Below are 20,000 nucleotides of genomic sequence, written 5' to 3' on the forward strand. Positions count from 1 at the left end.
TGAATAGAATGATTTTCCTTTGTCTGTATCTGCTGCTTTGCTTCATCACATACTCGTTCATTCTTCTCTCTGTCTCTCTCTCTCGCTCTCTCTCTCCTACCCATCTCTTGTCTGAATGTACATTTTAGAAAAAGTCAACTCTTGGTCATCTGCATGCACAGCGCCTGAGTTCCAGCTGTGAACGGAGGATTGAAATGGAAATAGGAAGCAGAAAAAGAGCAGATTATGCTCCTCAAACGCATGCACTGCCTCCTGGCTGGCCCACCAGCTGAGAAGAGAGAGAAAAAAAGAACATGGGTGGGTTTGTGGATGATGGGGGCTTAGGGGGAAAATTTAGGCAGCAGCAGTTAGAGTAAGAGTTAGAGTTAGACAGCAACTAAGTGAGAAGAGTGAGGTCGGTAAAGTAATTTTGGGCAGAAGTAGAAGATAGACAAGACAGACCAAGTGGAATAATCTGCACTGAGAGGGCTGCAAAATGGTGTAAAACTAGATCGAGACTGTTTGAAAGACACCAAGTGTCTGCACAGACACAAAGGTTCCCGCACAGCACATACTAACGCTAATGGACTAAATGAGATTCATGTGAATAAACTTAGGCTGACCTCTTAGATAGCCAGACCTTGAACTTGAGCAGCTGGTCTGGACAGGCGCACAGACAGTGACTGAGAAGAGATTATTAACTGTGTGTGCAACATTATACAGTGCGCTACATAAAGCTTCAAATTTGTCTGAATGATAACTGCAAAGTTAAAGGACACCTGCTGCATTGTATCGAGGAAAGTGAACCATGTTTGGAGACACATTTGAAGAGTTTCACTTTTCAGCTGAAAAAGTATTATATGATAGAATTTCTAGTTGTTTTTATTAATTTAATTGAAAACATTCATGTGGGGGTTCCTCTCACATTACAATCAAAATATTGAAATGAACTTTAGTCTTAAACAGACTTTCCAAATGTCAGAGGGCTTGCTGGTACATTGCTATTCATGAGATTCCTGTGTCCTGGTGCAACAGCAAAGTGGTTGGTATTGACCTCAGCTGGGAAAGTCAGCTGGGAGGAAAGAGGGAGAGAGAGGGTGAGGGAAAAAAAACTGTATAATGTAAAATAAAATAATGAAATAATGAAAAGAGAAAATGAGACTGAGAGAAACCAAGAGAACAATTTCTCTATCAGGACTCAGAGAAGCGTGACCCTGTACTTTGCTGCCTACCTGTATTCAGCAGGGCCGGAGGCGAACGCATATTGTTAACCTAATGTTGTACCAAACCTCTGCCACAGCAGGACCTGGCCATCAAATTAAATTCTCTCTCAGAAGATGGGTCCCTGTGGTGTGCCTTGATTTCTATGGAGGTACAGTATGATTTGTATGATTGTTGTCAGCGGTCAAATGCAGTCATGAATCACACAGGTCCCAAATGGCACCTAATCACGGCTCACAAACCAGCACATCTGCAAAATACTGTATCCAGAGTCATTATGTGAAACTGGAATGTGAAATTGTGCATTTTTTGTGGAATGTGCAGAAATGTGCACAATCTACATTTGCAAAAAGAAAAAAAAAGAAAAAGATAAAAATCAGTAAATGCAGTGCACAGCGACGTAATTACTCAGGAGATGTTTTGACATAACTGTGGGTAAAGAGATGAGGAAGCTTTGAAAGTAGCTCAGCAGTTAATAAGATTTCCACCAACACAACTTTACCTGTCTGTCACACTGTTTTTGCACGCACACATTTACACAGGCAATGCCTGGGATTTCGTCTCTCACACACTCTCCCTACCTCTCCACTCTCTCTCTCTCTCTCTCTCTATCTCTGACATGCACAAGGAAGACAGTAGCCTATTGACAACAGTGGAGGATAGGCAGGTTTATCTATCTCCACAGTGAGGTAAGATACAAAAACAGAAGCCCATTGACTGACTGAAGGTTGTCCAAGTCCAAGGACAGGACATTTTTCAAACAATTGTATGCTTGGAATGAGTGGCAATAGATGAAGAATACAAAACAGAAACAGAGACATGCAGGCAGTAAGGACATTATTCAGGTAAGAGAAAGGAAAACCAAAGGAGTAACACAACAGAGAATGAATACAGAAGTGGCACAGCAGGGTAGCAGCGTAGAAAGGAAAATGAGGAGAAAGTACAAGAGACACAAGGAGATATACAGAAAGGGAGGTAAGACAGAGAGGAGGTTGAGAGAAAATAAGGGCATGTTGGAATTGGTCCAGGGGGAGGGGAGAGGACGGTACCTCGAGTCAAGGAGGTCACTGTGTGCAAGAGAAAAGTATAGCACGCAATAGTAGAACAGCAGCCTGAAATGAGTTCCCTAACCTCTGCAACACTGTGCCATAAACGCACTTACGCACTCCCACGTGTGCACATACAAACACTGTATACCTGGGTTGAGTTGTCTTGAATGAAAGTCTATCAAATAGAACATGTATAGTAAAACGACATGAGGTAGCACGCTGCTAAATCTGTGCAGCGCCATGGCTTCGTCGAGTTCACTGCCCAAAATTTAATTGAGAAACATGTTAGAAAGTCACAAGATAATCACACTGAAGCCCCACACACACACACACACACACACACACACACACACACACACACACACACACACACACGAGGTATGTGAGGAGTTACTGTTATCTAGACCGTGTAGTGTGGAAATATTGCTTTAATGAAGTCCAAGAGGGCAAGAGACACGAGAAGTTAGACAACCCCCCAGTTTAAAAGAAGTGAAAAGTAAGATCACCACTCAGACTGTCCATTTGAAACATTAAAGTTTAAAGACCAATTTCCTGATATGCATTTGACCTGCTGTACTGTTTTCATGTGCAATGAGGGTTAATCAAACACATTTGGGTGCACTTGTTTTGTTATAATCTGGCTAAACTGTTGGCAGTGATGGAAGAAGCAGTCAGAGCCTTTATGCCAGTAAAAGTAGCAATACCTCAAGGTAAAAACACTCCATGCATGCATTCAAAATTTAAAAAATATATATACATATAAAAGTATCAAGGGCAAAATGTAAAAGTATTACAAGTAAAAGTACTTGTTAGGCAGCAGAATGACCACCATTAGTGTTACATTATACTGGATATCTCTGCTGAAATATTATGCAGCATTTTATGTTGTAACTGGTGAAAGTAAAGCTACTACTTTCTATCTTAATTCATTATATTCTAAAAGCTGATCATCATATAATATTTTCTGTCAAATTCCTGTAAATCTATATAGATACAAGATATAGAGTAGCATAAAAGTTGTAAGAAAACTAAATTGTCATTTTGAAACATTTCCAACATTTGCAGCAGCAATCACAGCCTCTTTTTCTTCACTTGAAATGAAAGATGTCCTGTTGGTTATTAAATGTGCAATGACCCACTCTGCATGCACAACTCATAAATACCCCTCTGACAGACTTCTCAATCACATTTTACTAATAACACTGGGAAATCTACAAACTATTCATTTTTGTTTGCTTCCCATGTATTACTGTTAATTCATTCATGAAAACCATCTCAATCAAATTGCAGTCTGCATTCTTTGATTATGTAAAAACATAATTTTCCCTCAAATAAGAAATCATGTTTGATTGGATTGGAACCATGATTGATATGATTAAAGAGGTGCAGGGATTTGTAGAAAGAATAGGACTTTTTTCACAGAGGCAAAGCATGACACAATAGCAACGCAATAGGCTGAGGGCCTTTAGCCCTGATAAGGCATGGTAAAGCTGGACGAGGGAGAAATAGGGTAATAATGGTACTTAGGGGTAAAGGATGAAGAGGAATAGGGGAAAGAAGATAGCAGGAAGAGGGGTAAACCTGGATATACAATAGAAAGGTCGAACAAGAAAGATCATTAGAGTGATGAAGTCTGAGAGATTGTTTAGATTGGAGGGAGTTAGACGAGAAAGGGGCATGGATTGAGAGAAAACAGAGGAAGTAATGAGGGTGACAAATCAGGAAAAGTTTTATTTAACTGAACCTTCACTTGAGTCTCAAAAACTGGAGTACCATCCGTATGTCTGTGAGGATTGTCAGTCATCCAAGTCATGGTATTTCTAAGTGCTATACAAAGGCAAATGGACGTTCATGATGTTGAAGAGAGAGAGTCTTCAAAAACCTCTTCCCAGTACAGCTGCCTTCATAAAGCACTTAATGTGCGATCAGTGAAGAAAATTCTATGTGTCTGGGTCAGTCATGACTGGTGCATTTGTCATACCTATCAAGCTTTTACCTCACAGGAAACTGTTCATTATTTCAAAATCAAGTAAAGGGCAGCAGACATGAAAGCTGTGACTACATCTGATCATTGTGATTTTATTATGTTAAAATAATCTACAAATTTAGAGATTTCTGACCCTGGAATCAATTCTCTCCCAACTTGTCACTGCCAAGAGCCTGAAGTGAACTATTTTCCATGTCAGTTGCTCGTGTTTACAGTAAATATAACAGGACGTGAAACTCAGCAAAAGGCCGTGGAGTTCAGGGATAGTTCAACCAATCACTGAAAATGAGGCATGCTAATAAGGATTTCAACTATCATCTCTTGCATGCACTAAACCTTGAAAAAAATTAACACAGGGAAAAGACTTGTCAGGGCTGCGGGTAATGAGAAATATGGGTTTTTAGATATTGACTCGAGGAAACTAGGTGAAGCTGCTCTGTGGCTTAAGTTGATACATGGCCTGGTCAGTTTCTGACACCTCTGCCTGGCATTACTTTGAAGATTTCCCCACCTCCCACGGACATGTAAAAAGATAGGGGGAGACAGTGAGGGAGATATGAAATGAAATGATGAAGCACAGAGCTACAAACATGCGCACTTCTCCTATCTCAGTCTGTCTGTGTCAACTATCTCCACAGCCAGTCGGTGTCACACTGGTGTCTAGCTGTCTCCCTCTGTCACTCTTTTGTTCTGTGCTGAAGAAAGCGTAGGGCCGCAGCATCAAAGTATGAATGACTTGAAAGCTCTGATCTGGATGTGCACACACACACACAAGCAGGGGCACAACATATAAACGATACCGGCTGCAGACACACACACACACACACACACACACACACACACACACACACACACACACACACACACACACAAGCAGGGGCACACACACAGATGACACACTGTGCAATTCAGTCAGTTCGGCTGGCTTTGTAGACAGCATCTGTTCTGCGCCCCGTCATCTTGCCTTTGCACCCCACCCTCTGTGACAGGTGGAGGAGATTCAGACTCAAGCTAAGAAGACACACACACAATACTCACAGAGACCCGAAAGTCAATGATACACGGTTAGTGTTTTGCCTACACACACACACACACATATACACACACACCTGCTGTGGGGCAGTGCTACAGTGCCCCGTGGTGCCAGGCAGGCTGAGCGGCACATTACATGTTTATACCACCTGCTCTCAGGCCAAACACAGACTGAAGGATTAGAGCTGACAGCACACAGAAGTGCAGCAACACACATAGAGCAGACAGATGTATATAGAGTCCTTAAACTATCCAGAAAGTCAGTAAGGACAAAACTTATTCTTTCTCCCACACATACAAAATAACACAAAACCATCCATCAATCAGCTTTTAGACACCCATTGGGACAGATAAGTGTGTAAGCCTGACTTTTTGTAGCTGTGGAGTTTTCTCACTCACAGATTTGTAATGCAGAAGGCAGCAGCTCAGCTCGCTACTAAGAAAACATAGACCTTTTGGCCTCAGACTAATTTCTATAAACACACTCTTGTAGACTAGGGCTGACCTTAGCCACACAGCATCAACAAACTATACATGGCCTCTACACTGCGTCTGATGTGTTGGTTTAACCACTGGCTTGTATAATTGGACTTTGTTAAGGCTCAGGTTACAGAATATACAGTGGTTTCCAGAAACCACCATCCCCGCGGAGAGGAATGGTGGCAACAGCATCATGCTGTGAGGGTCCCTTTAAGAGGCAGCGATAGGGAGACTGGTTAGAATTAGGGGAAGGATGAATGAAGCCAAATACAGGTCTTGAAGAAAACCTGCTCCAGAGTGGACATGACCTGAGGCTGGGACAACAGTTCACTTTTCAGCCTGACAATGACCATAAGGCTTATAACCAAGACAATGCTGGAGTGGCTTTGGGACATTGGCTGTCCTTGAGTGGCGCAGCCAAAGCCCAGACTGAAATCCCATAGAACATCTGTCAAGAATCCTTAAGACGGCAGTTCATAGACACTTCCCAGCCAATCCGACAGGGTGTGAGAGGATCTGCCAGGACAAATGGAATAAACTGCCCAAATCCAGGTGTGCAAAGCTTGACTTACCCAAGAAGACAAAGGGTCTTCTAAAAGGTCTGAATTATGGGTCTGAACACTTTAGTGAGAGATTTTAGTTTCCGATTTTTCCTAAATTTGCAAAATTTTCTAAAAACATGTTACACATATCTATATATAGATATAGATATATATCTATATAGATATATCTCAATGGCTAAAATGGCAAATTTACCCACTTATGATTGAATCTACAACATGGAGTGTTTAAAAAGTAAGGAGGTCTGATACTTTCTGAAGCCAGTATGGACAAGGACAGAACTAAATAGCCAAGCTTACTATGATCAGTAAAAATCCTCCCTCACTCACACACACACACTCTCAAACACACACTCTCTCTCACACACACACACACACTCTCTCCCACACACACACACACTCTCTCACACACACACACACACTCTCTCTCACACACACTCTCTCTCACACACACACACACACACACACACACAATGAGGTTGAGATTCTGGAAATCTAAAAATATTAAATGGAAACAAAAGAACATGCTTTTGATAAGAAAGCAATGTAGATCATGAGAAAAGCATTATGTCGTGAAACACGAAAGCCTGTTATATCTTAGGTATTCCACAGGATCTGTGTCGGCTTTCCCAAGAAAGTTAGTGACTCACTATGCCAGAGATGGGGAATGTTTGGAAACTTACTGAGGTATGTCATGTCTTCAGAGTAAAACATGCCACAGGGCAAGAAGCTGTGGATTGACAATGTGTGCGTATGTGTAGCAGCCCTCATGATAGTGGTTCTATTTTAGAGAGACTTGTGCAGCAGAGACATTTCTTAGTTATCTGCTGTTTCCAGCCCTGAGGAGGTGAGAGGCAGGTCTGCATCCATTCTCAGTGTGATCAAACTGAGCTGCCAAGGAACTGGGGGAATGAGTAGGTGCAGCCACCTCCACACACACGGCACGACAAACCACTTAGATGTGCATTTGTTAAAGTGGTAATTGTTCCACAGTAGTAATTGCTACAGTGTAGTCTACTGATAATTGCACTGAAAACCGTGACATATCGGTGCATAAACAAGGTGACTGACTAGAGCTGAAATTGCCTCGGAAAAAGACATCACCAAGTAAGGATGCACAAAGCACACATGCGTGAGCATGCACACACATGCATTTGAACGGGAGCAAGTGAAACAACAACAGACCTCCTCTGGTGGATTCCGTACATTTCTCTCTACCACTCAAGGACATGTTTATCCTTCTCTCTCTCCCAAATTACAGGGTGGAGGAAAAAGAGGGATCATGAAGGGGAGAGGGGGAGGGAGAGAGGGAGAGGCATGGGGAGGGAGAGACGATGGGTTCAGGTGTTCAGGAACAGCTGGTCTCCAAATGAAAAAAGGAGAGTGGGTGGATGGAGGACAGCGAGACAGGGTGATGGAGGGGATGAGTGAGAGAGAATGAGGGGGTGTATAAAAAGACGAGATTAATATTTCCTGAGAGATGTGTAGTATAATTGTTCATGATGATTGACATTATAAAATAGGCGAGACAGCCGTGTGCTCAGGCGGATGTGCACTGCGCTGTGTGTACTGTACACACACAGATACAGTGTATAACAGACTGGCAAACACAGCGGGTTCACTGTCCAGGGATCTATGACACACGATATCTTGCAAACACAGGACGAACTATAAGCTCACAACCACACAAAAGAGCACAGCAGGCTGTGTACAACAGCTCAACTCAGTCGGCAAACAATGCCTTCTGGTTGTTGATCTTCAAATCTGGACATGAATTCAGTTAACAATATAAAAGCAATCTGTATTTTCTCAAAGGGGACATAGATACATGAGCGCTGCACCCCCCCCCCCCCCCCCCCCCATATTCTCATTTGGTTGTGCTTGTAGTTTCACTGCCCCAAGGCTAGCTGAGAAATGAAAAAAGCAGGCACACATGAAGCGCCACTGGCCCATACTGTAAGTGCGAATTAAAATAGATTGGATATTTTACAGTCAATTGGGTCTGTGTATTACAGTTCTGTGGAAAACTCCTGAAGCCGTTTCAATGAACAAAATTCAAGGTGTGTTGTATATTATAATTTAAGCATTAAAAACATTTTATTAAAAAAAACTGCTGACAGAGAATCAAGTGACCTTTAAAAACTATTCATCTACACCCTAAATTTAAAATGAAAACTGCCCCTTTTCAAAAATATTCCATCTTTTCATCAAGTTGGCTGCTTAACTATTCCTTGCAAAACACGCTGATGCTACTAGATAAATCATTGCTACTGCTGTTAAGGCACCTCTGAAACAATCACCCCAAAGTTCATGTATAGTCATGATAGATATTCTATAGGCTTTGGCACCCTCTGCAGGATTTTAGAAGCACCGCCAAATTAAAGCAGTCAAGTGCTGTCATTGATTGAGCTTTGTGTAACAGAATCTGCTAGTGTATCTCCACAGAAGAACACTAGACTGTTACATAAACTGGCCCAAACTGAAAACCAAATATTCAAAATCCACACATTTTAGAAGACTCACATCCACTATTTAAGATGCTTTAATAAGACAAATTAGGCACTTATGCAGCGTTAAAGGCCTGCTTTTAATCAGCAACCCAACTTCCACACAAATAAAACAACAGGGTTAATCTCTTAAAACAGTTTTTAAAACTGTTATCTTGGCAGTGATAGTGTGAAATAAACATGCACTTTTTGCTCTATGGCATTAACATTGCTAACTTGGTAAAAACCTGTTGTTGACTGTGCAAGTCTCTAGATGGCACTGTGGCCTTGAATGAACCTGCTAAATCATGACATCATTTCTTACCAGCTATTGAAATGTCGACTATGCTGCTTATGGACATATAATCAACCACCTTTGTTAACTGACCAATTTACCTTGTTGTTATGGTATCATGGAACAATCAGCGCAAACTACATCTGATACATAAACACAATGGCAAGAATAAAAGATTAATATAGACGCATAAGCGGTATTGCAACAGTGGAGAGCATTTGGCCACTGATGAGCTGTATTGGCTCACTGACGGAACAGCTCCAAGGAAGCATTTTTATTCTGCTCGATCAAAATGCACCCTGTAGGAAGCTTCTACTGGTTAGGGGACATGAGGATCTGAAAATACTACAACCACGGCTCATTCACTGCCCTTTAGACTAAATGACATTGAAGCCATTAATCACCCAGGGATTATTTCATGCAGGAATTTTTTAGCAAACTCGGTTACAAGTGTTCATATTCATTCCAATTTATTTTTGTTGCCAACAAATTTGTCTGATCAAGGTCAATGACATATGAACCCAGACAACAATTCAAGCATTTTGTCAGAACCAGACAGGGTGCATGGAGCACTTCAAAAATACTGAGCAGACCTTGGCTCCTGATAGTTCACACATTAATAACAAAAAAGCACACATGATTTGATTTCTCCAAAAAAGATTTATTAAACAGTTTTCTTGTTTGCAGCTGCAACCTGTGGAAAAACACAAAAAAAATACCATGAGGAATATTCATAAGATAAATCTTGGGGCAGACAAAGTGTTGTACTGCCTTTGTAAACTTGTTCTAAAATCGAAATCCAATTACTTGCAGGGGGGAAAAGGGTGTTTTTAATAGTTTCATCGTGCTGCCATAGCCGCTGTAAATTATCCCAATTATTTAAACACGACCAAATAAAACTTCTCATCTGCTTAATATTCTACTGTTACTTTGCTGTTCACTTAAATTTCTGACCACATTATAACCCGCAATATTGTGGTTTAGTGGGACATGTGCAACTTAAGGGAGTAAGATTCTATCAAAATGCAATTTCATCAGGACTTGAGAGTGAACACAGTTTGGAAAGGAAACTATGTTCCAGTTGCTGCCACAACACACCCTGAATAGTCTACTAACAGTACATGGCAGGAACCTCGGTTGCAAAGGAAAAGCATCAATCTCTTAAAAAGCCATCGGAAACTACAACACACAAGGGGGATTCGTGAGGAGGTAACGAAGCCACACCAACATGCTTCCTGCCAGTTTTGTGCAGCAGGCCGGGCCCAGGTCTGCTCATCTGCATATTGCTCATTAGCATGGGTAAACAAGGAGAAAACTGGTGCCATACGGCAGACTTGCCAAGCATGAAATTCCCTCCTCATGTTTACCCCCTTTACCCTTGGATTATCACAACGCTGCTGCTTCTCTGATTTTTGACAAGGCACAACTGAGATTTGTTTTTTAGTAAAAGGCGAACAAGGAATTCCAGTAGTGTGCCATCCAAGACATTACTCACTTGGTTGGCAAAGGAAATTTTGCCCAAGGACAAGCTCTTTAAAAAGCTTTGCATGCTGAAGTGACACTGGGGCTGTATACTCTCGCAACAGACACGGTGTTGCATCAAAGCAAAGGGATGATATTTCTGTGATCACATTCGCTGAAGGCACCACCCCGAGAGCGTCTGAACGTCACATAAAATGGCAAAGTGTATCACAGTCAGTCACTGAAACCAACCTTTGCCTGGCCAGCATCGGCTTGCGGTGACATTCAACAGCTGGGGAGTCTGATCCTAGAGCATTTAAAGTCTAGCAGTGGGTTAAACAATACTTTAGCATATACTAATGCTCTTCAGTACAATGGTGATCACTGAAAGCTTTGGGAAGTATGCTCCCCTTTGTTTATGGCAGCCAGATGAAAAGGGTCAACGCCACAACACAGGCCTCAGCTGTATTTAGGAAATATTCCTGGTGCAACTAGCATGTTAACATAATACCCATGGCCATAATCACACTGTATGACCTGCAGACCTGGGTTACTCTCTTAATGTACTCTGTGCTACAACTGCTGATTCTGTACATGGGTCACTAAGCTGAATCAAATGCAAAGCAGCACATTTTAAAAAATTAAAGAAAGTGGTGTTCAAGTAGTGAGGTACAATCAAGGTGTTAAACAGAGGACAGCAAATCGGTTTCATGTTTCGCCCTGTAATCACTAGCACAACAATTTGTGATAAGTTGTTTAAGAAATAAAGACAAGTGACATCATCGGTGCCAGTATCTCAATTTAGTGTTCATATGTAGCATCAGCAAACAGATTCATCTGTTTGAGATCCCCCAACCAGCACTCATACTCTCAATGATATAGCCCTTGTGCAATAGACAATTTCCACCAAGTAAAAAAAATCTGTAGTCCTCTCATTGTTTTCTGCCATATTATCCAAGATGTTTAGTTTCCAGAGTACACCATGTTAAATAGTTAAGACATACTATTGTATGAGTAAATACGCATATTTTAAGGTATTCAAATTACTGCATTATAACTTCATTATTAAAACAACATCAACATCATTGGAATAGTTATTCAACTGCGTATGGTTTTGCTATGACTTTCACTAGATCCAAGTACTCAAATAATCAAGTTACTTGTATGCATGTCAACATAATAATCAGGGGAAAATGATAAGTTTCTCACCTGGCCAGCAATTCTGTCCAGGTCTCTGGTTCCCTGGGAGGTTAGTCTGCGACCACTGAGGAAAATGGAGAACAGCAAATATTAAAACGGGAAACTGAAGGGACACAATATAATACATCAACTGACATAACTTGAACAAAATTCAATACACAAAATGCTTAAGTCTTACATAACTACTTCTTTATGCCACATTGGCCACAGTATTAGTCAGGGAAGGCCAAGGATCAATTCTCCATCCATACACGTTGGCAAAAATCACTCAACCATGAAACAAAGTCCAATTCAAAATGGAATTTCATTTTCCTGCCCATTTGAACAGAATAAAAACCAAACCAATCAATTAGTCTTCTCATTACAGAGTGATTACATCTGTATTTGAGGCTCACAGCAAAATTCTAGCTTATACGTTAAAAGGTTTCAGTTATCCAGCATGAAATTTGATGAGTATATTTCACATCATGGTTCTGCATAGATAAAAATGCAGGTGCAAATTGAGGACTGTGCATCTGAGTGAGTGAGTGAGTGAGTGAGTGAGTGAGTGAGTGAACTTTGCAGTGCCCAGAAAACATATACATATGGCAACTTATACTCGAGTCAGCTTTGACTGTACAAACACATACCCAAGTAGAACCCTCAGAGTAAAAATTTAAAGAACCTCTTTATAGTGCAATTGTGTATTTTGAAAGCATTGTCATTCAAACAAGTTAATTTTAACAATTCAGTAACTAAAATATCAAGCTTTCATACTTTAATGACCTGATGGATACCACAAATAAGATTCTTACCCATTGGGATCCTTCTCAATCATCTTTAGCAGCTCCAGGGCCTGCAGCACCTTACGAGCCACATTCTTGGATCCTACACTGTAGTGGGCAGGGCACACGCCGTTCCTTTGGCGACTTCCATAGATCTTGGTCATGGAGCCAACACCAGCACCTCCGCGGAGGTACAAGTGGCGGACTGTGGATGCTAGGAGAGCAGTAGAGATGGTGTCAGCGTCAGTTGTGATAAGCTTTTTTTGTAAGTCTGACCTGCCTATAAGAACTTTAATTGCCAGCTATACAAACATTTTGTAATTTTTCATTAATGGTCAATTAAATTTGTGTGCTCATAACAAACACTGACTATTAAATAAGTGAAGGGATCTCTCTATCTGAAAGAGGGTGAAGAGAAATACTTTCTGGTCACCGGTCACAGTCGACTAAGCTGAAAACCAGCTGATTGCAATTGCTGGCCAATCAGTGCATCTGTACTGGACACATGGCTTTGTGGTCTCAGTAAGACATCAAGATAATAAGTAGCAGTGTTTAATATTTCATGAACAGGGCACTACAGTCAGAGATCAAGAATGAATCAGTTGCACATTTTGATTAAGCATCGACAGTTTTATCACACATTTCGTTACACGTTAAGCTGTAAAATTAAATAAACTGTCTAAGGCAAATGCACAGAAAAAAAAAAATTACATGACTGGATATCACCAGGGTTTGGGTGAACCATACCCCCCAAGGTATGTTTCCTTTCAAATCATTAATTGAGATTCTTAAAAATGATTTAATTCTTTACTGTAGCAGGGCTTTCTACAGATATTTATGAAGCCAATGAAGGACATGCTTCATTTAAGAAAGCCTCCACTACCATGTGAAATCTACAAACATCGATACATCCCTATTACTGATGTAAAATGGGTCATTCAGGAGGACAGCAGAAACTTCCAACATGAGTATGGGGTTTAAATACTCTTGATTCAGTATTACACCTTTAATGTGTAATACTTTACTTAAACTTGAAATATTAACATTAGATTTATGCCTTTCTAATGTTTGAGACACCATGACCAGTTGGAACCTAGAATGAACATCAATATTCTGACTTACCAGCTCTGATGTAAAACCAGTTCTCATCACTGGGGGCCAGCTCCTTGTGCTTACCCAGCTTGACAAGGTCCACCCAGTCAGGCACCTTCAGCTTTCCTGACCTACAAACAGGAGAGAATTGTCACCATGATGTAAACCAGAACTGGATCCCAAATCAATATTCTGTTAACATGTGCCAGTAGGTTCATCCATATTACACTGTTTATTCGCGCTATATAAAACTAAACACCAACTTAAAAAAAATAAAATAAAACGAACAGGTAAGTCACTGCAATGCCAAGAGCAAGTTTTGCTAAAACAAAAATACTCACTTCTTCAGGAAGGCCGCCAGGGCACGGACAAACTCCTGCTGGTTGACGTCTTTCACTGTGACACCAGGCATCTGAATAAGAAAATCCACTAACGTTACTATCAACGTATCTGCTGATGTACACGTGAAATAAACTCATTAACACAACTCTAAATATGCTTCAGACTGGAGCTGTTCGCTTTCTGACAGATATTATGTGATCCACCGTTACACAGAACAAATGTGTGGACCAACGATATCAGTTGCTTTGCCGATGATATATGGCCATGACTGACCCGCTCATCTTAATTCGAGATGTTACTTTGTTGCAAAAAACAAAATGTCAATTGAACGACCCAAGCATCAACCAAAGCACATTAGACAGATACATGTGTAGGGGCTCTCGGCTGCACGCTTTCAGCCGGCATTAGCTATCCTTACAGCGAGTGTGTTGCGCTAACTGGCTACCAGACCCGTCTCAGGACAAGCCCCTTTTGGTAGTGAACCCTTATCATTCAAAAATAGACAATTCGGTAAGATCCCGACGACCTACGCAATGTGTCTTTTGGCAATATGAACAATTATTATAAATTTCAACAATAAATATATTGCAAAGTCGAGACAGCTAGCCACTAGCTAGCAGGCCTCAACGAGGTAGCATGGGGGCAGCCATAACCTAGACCGATAGTACGAGAGCAGGATTGAAGTAGAATTCTTTTAAAAACTGATTTACACGTCTAACCACCTCACAAAAAGCTCAACCACTTTATTAATCTACACCTTATATCCTACCTCACCAAGTTTCGAGTGTAAATGCTAAAGTTTGAAGCAATTTAATGTCAGATAAACGGGTAAGGAAAAATAGCGCTTTACCTTGCTTGTGGACAGCAAAGGGAAGAGGGTAGAACGGGGTTTCCAACTCATGTTAAAACGGGCAAATCTCGTTCCATTACGCGAGATCGGAGCGTTGTTTTTTCCACCGATGAGGCTGATCATTGTCACATTGAAACTGTGACAGAAGATCGTGAATGTATTATAAGACCATGCAGAAGACTCAAAGAGAAGCGGCGAACATAACTTTGTGGGCAGTCTTCTCAGTCTACGGCTTTCCCTTATAAGACACTATTTATTGTATCCTCATCTTTAGCAGTCAAATCTGGATGTGAATATGCACAAGTCGAAAATGAACAAGATGCCAAAGAAAACATTATTCAGATACTGTCTGGTACAATAAGCCTTGTCACTATAAATTGATGGTACATAGAAAAGAAACATTTATTTTCATAAAATTGATTCATTATGATTCTACTTTTGCACTGCCTTCCTCAGGGTCTCCACTTACACAATTAACAGACAAACATACTGTCGCTGTATTTTAAAATTGCAGCAGGATAAATTAATTTGTCAATCTCTGTTCTTAATATGTATTGTGGGTATGTCTTTTGTGAAATGGAGCAATCTCCGTGGGGCTCAGAGTGCCCCCTCCTGCAACTTGGACCTTTTCCCACCTTTTCCCACCTCAGTGGGAGAATGATTTGTAGACACATTGATATGCTTGGGTGATTTTTTTGGAAATATGGGCATATTTTCCAGGCCATAACAGTCAGCCCTACAGTTCAATGAAACTCATTTGCATGTAAAAACTAAAGTAAACATTTAGAGCACACAAAACTCACTTTTTGACAAATTTTCAGGTGTAGGCCAGCTCCAGGATTTGTCTTTTCGTTGTGAGCCTAAATCACTTCACAGGAATAATATGGATAATATGAAATATAAGCATAAAGGTGAGGGCATGCATTTCCTCTGTGTAGGTATCTTGGCAATATAGTTCAATATACACGTGTCTTTATTTTGTCTCATGGAACAATCCCTTCTGGATAAGACTGTGTAAAATGTCTTTGATATCTCTATTCATCTTTATCACCTCCACCTCCATCAAAAAGCACATTGCCTTCGGAGTTAAGAGCTACTTCTTATTTTCCTTTGTCTCTCTCAAATGTGGAGAAAATTGGAAGAATGAAAGAGCACCTGAACGGGAAGGGTTTTTACTATAAAAATGAATAATTAAACCTTATTTTTGTACATGTTTCTGCGTGTCCATGCTTATATATGCATGTGTGTGTGTATGTGCCTTATTTACATATTTCACTGGCTGGCAGAGGTGGTGTTGCCCTTTGCACATCTCCGATGGAAAGGGCAGCCATGCTCCAACATTGACACAATTGATATGTTTGCGGAGACAGGAGAGAGAAAGATAGCAGGCAGGTGGATAAGCAGAGGTTTATGAATCAGGTTTACTCTGTCAGTGGGGGCAGACAGTTTAGAGTGAGAGGTGAGAGTGAGAGATAGAGATCCTGGAGGGAAATAAAAAGGGAGCCAAGTCATACAGAGGACAGATTATAGAGCTTTGTATAAACTATCTGTGTCATCGCAGGGCTTCACAACAGGTAACTGTACCTTTTTATCCTAATTTACTTCTTTGACATTATATCAACATACATTCACCGACTTTTCTCTACATGGCAGCGACCATGCTGAAAGGTTTGGCCCTATAGCTTGAATGTTGCTTCAGAGAGCTTAATTGATTAATTAAGGCAATTAATTACACTGGGAATGACCAGCCACTAATTTGAATTGAAAACTCACACAAGGTGGATTAAACTCCATTAATTACTTCAGTAAATCAATTTTGCTGAGGCCCTTCAAGTAGTGAGACAGGAGACAACTGTGTAAAGTGATTATGAAGCGGTATAAAGAGGTTATTTCAGCCAGTCGGGATTATTATGGAAAAGTGACGACTAACACCAAATGTTCTGAAAAGGTCAAACTAATTACGTGGAATGGACAGGTGGCATATTGCTGCGGCAAATCCGCTATTTCAATATTCATCCACTCTACTTTATGCAAGACTATTGTTTGAAAAGGTACTAAAATTAGCTGCCAATCATTTTTCAATAGATTTACAGAAAATTACTCATCGGGGGGGAACGTGCGCTTGTGTGCCTGAGTGTCAGTGTCCATGTATTTATGCATAAATGTCTAGGTCTGTTTGTATTTCAGAGAGTATGACTGAGCAAATGATGCATGGTGGGCCAGAGGGAGAGCAGAGGCAAAACAAAGACCAGAAAAAGGGGAGAGTGAAGAGAGTGTTAACAGTATGTTGCCACCCAGCTTGGTGCTTGTTGCTCTCTGTTTGCATGGTGCTCACATCCTCAGTGGCGAAGCTCTGTCAAGTCTGGTCTGGCCTGACCTTTTCACTCTCCAGGCACGTTTACAGCTCTCCGATACCTATCAAAATATCTACTCTCTCAGTGCCCATCTCTCTGCCCCTAGCATAAACTTGCATCACATTCTCTGGCCTTCCCCATCTGTACTTTCTCCCTCTCTTGCTGACTGTTTTTATTATTCATCTCAACACCGTTATGCTTAACCTCAAAATTTCCCCCAACCCTTTGTCACTCCGTTCTCATTTGTATTCCTTCTATTCTTTGCCTTTCCCTATGTTCGACCATTCCCTTGATAATGTGAGCGAACGCTGCAGGGGCAGTCTTGGCTGAAAGAGCCATGTGGGAACATACAGTATGGCAGGGGTGGCAAGAGTGGACGTGAATGAGACTGTATTTGCATAAGCATCAATACATTTTTCTTTAATATTTGTTCTTTCACATCATTATCAGTAATGGCTTTTTAAACTGTAGTGAGATGTATTATCTGCCTTTAACAGTTTCTGTGTCTCTCTTTTTTTTTTTTTTTATCTCCCCGAGACATGGAATTCATGTGGCTGTACTCCCTGTCCCAGTGCATCTTATCTGTAGCTTTAATAGTGGTGAGTGTGAGGTTGTGCATGGCAGTCAGTGGCAGCAGCACCGTGGCTGACACCCACGGTGGAACCCAGGGCGTCGGACCCCAACCCGGGAGCGTCTCATGCTGTCTTCGACTGTGCCTGGGCTGGGTGGGGGCTGTCGGGGGTGCAGTGGAAGTCCCTTTAACTGTGTTACTCAACCTGCGAACCCCACAGTGTCTGTACACCTGCATAACCTTGGTGTGCTGCCCCATGCTGGCTAGGCAGTTTACCATGTTCCTGTTGATGCTGCTTACACTGGACACCCACCTGCAGCATCACTTGGCGGAGAGGTGAGTGAGTCTATAAAATTGGTTTATGCCATAGAAGAATAAGTATACAAATCCTTAGTGGGAGTTTAAGTGGAAAAGTGTCAAACATTAACAGGGTACAAAAAAATATCAATTAAGATGGGTACAAAAGATTTCTCAGTGTTTCCTCAGCGATATAATAAAGCATCACACTGTGAATTAAAATTACATACAATGCTTTTATACTCTCTTGTATGTGTGTGGGAGAGGGTGAATATGTGGGTGGTAGGAGTCAACCAACACTCAAGTGTGCTTTCAGAAGTAATGGAAGAAAATCAATACAGGGTAAACGGAAAAAAAAAAGAAGCAGTAAACATGTCAAGATGTGATATTGTATGGAATATTGTTACATCAAACCAGACTAGTTTCCATCTCAAATATGGGTGAGTAAATATCAAAAGGCTCTGAGACTCTTAGACATTTGACAGACAATTACCTACAAATCCAGTCTTTCAGTGGAACAGAGTCAGTATTATGTCTTTTCTCAAATGGTCTTCAGCTGCTTTGTGCAAACCAGCTAACCAGTTGGTATAAGTGAGATGGAATTTTGTGCACTTTACTCAGATCTCTTTTCAAAAAACATTTATCTGCAGTCAGCTAAGGTGCTCACTCACATCTTGTAGATATTACAGCCGCAGATCTCTTCTAAAAGGCCAGTATTTATGTATTTTTGTTGTTAGTGAGACATGAGTGTGAAGGTAGTTTAAGACTGTGGGAACAGTGCAGATACTCATGTGTGAATTTCTTTCTATAATCTAAAGCACCGGGGAGCAGTTTCAGTAAAACCTCCTTTCAAATATTTCCACATCCTCGTGTCTTTGGGTGCCAGGTACTCCTTGATGGTGACCCGTCAGCGAGCTCTGTGTGTGGTTCTGCTGTGCTGGGTGGGCTCTGTTCTGTCTTCCTTCGCACAGTTCATCGGCTTGGACGTTCTCAACACCTGGAGAAGTGGTGGTGCTGGTCCCGGCACAGCTGGACTCGGGCTGGATGGCAACTGGACGACGTCTTTGCCCCATCTTACCCCTTCCCCGCCCCCTAAGTACCACCATGACCGCAAGGTCATTGGGAAGTACCTTCCATATGGAGGCTTCCTGTCCAAGTTTTATGTGGAGGACATGCACAACTTCACCTACGCTGAGATTCACAGCAGCCACTGGGGAGTGTGCGCCCCTGACACTATTCTCAGCCCCCAGTTCCTTGTCTATGTTCATGGGATGACAGTGTTCATACTCCCCTTGCTTTGCCTGTTGGCCATTTACCTTTACCTTCTCTGCATGAAGCCCAGGAAGTCTTCTTTTAGTCATGCAGACCCTCCAAAACATGACTCCTACCGGGTCCGTTCCCTGGCCCTGTCTCTCTCCCTTTTAGTTCTGCTCTGCCTGCCTGTCCACATTATCCATGCTCTCTCGCTTTTTACCCCCAGCACCAATCTTCCTTCCTGGGCTATTGCAGTTGCCCTGTTCCTCTTCCAGCTGTACAGCCTTGTGCCCCAGATCCTCTTCACTCCTCCTAAGAAACAAGTGGGGGAAGAACGGACAACATTTCCTCTTTCTGTTCCCAGCCTTCCCCCTGCAGTAGCCCTGTCCAGAGGAAAATCTGTCCATATGGCCCTGTGTGAGGCAGTGCAGGCAGCTCCGTGGTCTTCGGCCAAACACTCCCTTAAAGCCAAAGTGTGCCCAGAGGTCTAAATTCCTGACACAGAAGATGTGAGCTGCTGTTCTCAATGAAAACGATTTCATCAACTAAAAGCAGCTCAATAATCTTCCTCGAATGTCTTGGCTGAATAAAAAATGGCTATTGTTTGAATCAAATGACTTGTGGACAAAGAAAAGAATAAATATAGCACCTTCCTGTTTGTTGTTGGCTTTTTAACTAATCAGCAACTTCATGCACAGACGTTATGAATAACTCACAAATGAAAAG

At 41.5% G+C, this 20,000-nt stretch overlaps 2 protein-coding genes across 2 annotated transcripts; one reads left to right on the forward strand and one right to left on the reverse strand.

Moving 5' to 3' along the window:
- Positions 1–9,733: 9,733 nt before the first annotated feature.
- rps19 (ribosomal protein S19) lies at positions 9,734–14,879 on the reverse strand. The gene is made up of 6 exons (XM_023401113.2): positions 14,799–14,879; positions 13,948–14,018; positions 13,637–13,737; positions 12,545–12,728; positions 11,760–11,814; positions 9,734–9,783 (listed from the first exon to the last, which is right to left on the reverse strand). Exons 1-6 carry the CDS (start codon positions 14,847–14,849, stop codon positions 9,754–9,756), a joined length of 492 nt encoding a protein of 163 aa, XP_023256881.2. The 5' UTR covers positions 14,850–14,879; the 3' UTR covers positions 9,734–9,753.
- Positions 14,880–17,691: 2,812 nt separating this feature from the next.
- Positions 17,692–19,765, forward strand: LOC147819445 (adenosine receptor A1). The gene is made up of 2 exons (XM_087172608.1): positions 17,692–18,059; positions 18,907–19,765. The coding sequence occupies exons 1-2, from the start codon at positions 17,692–17,694 to the stop codon at positions 19,763–19,765; spliced, it is 1,227 nt and encodes a 408-aa protein (XP_087028734.1).
- The last annotated feature ends 235 nt before the right edge of the window (positions 19,766–20,000 follow it).

The sequence above is a fragment of the Seriola lalandi genome, unplaced genomic scaffold (assembly GCF_002814215.2).
Source record: "Seriola lalandi dorsalis isolate HSWRI2012SDOR001 ecotype SW California unplaced genomic scaffold, Sedor1 jcf7180002053444, whole genome shotgun sequence".
NCBI classification, from domain to species: Eukaryota; Metazoa; Chordata; class Actinopteri; order Carangiformes; family Carangidae; genus Seriola; species Seriola lalandi.

Bases quoted from the DNA above. Each gene is read 5' to 3' on its own strand.
- LOC147819445 (XM_087172608.1), top strand. From the start codon at position 17,692: ATGGAATTCATGTGGCTGTACTCCCTGTCCCAGTGCATCTTATCTGTA. The intron at 18,060-18,906 runs GTGAGTGAGTCT...TTTGGGTGCCAG, and splicing joins CAGCATCACTTGGCGGAGAG to GTACTCCTTGATGGTGACCC.
- rps19 (XM_023401113.2), bottom strand. From the start codon at position 14,849: ATGAGTTGGAAACCCCGTTCTACCCTCTTCCCTTTGCTGTCCACAAGC. The intron at 12,729-13,636 runs GTAAGTCAGAAT...CTGCTCTCCTAG, and splicing joins CTGGTTTTACATCAGAGCTG to CATCCACAGTCCGCCACTTG. The intron at 11,815-12,544 runs GTAAGAATCTTA...CATTTTCCTCAG, and splicing joins ATTGAGAAGGATCCCAATGG to TGGTCGCAGACTAACCTCCC.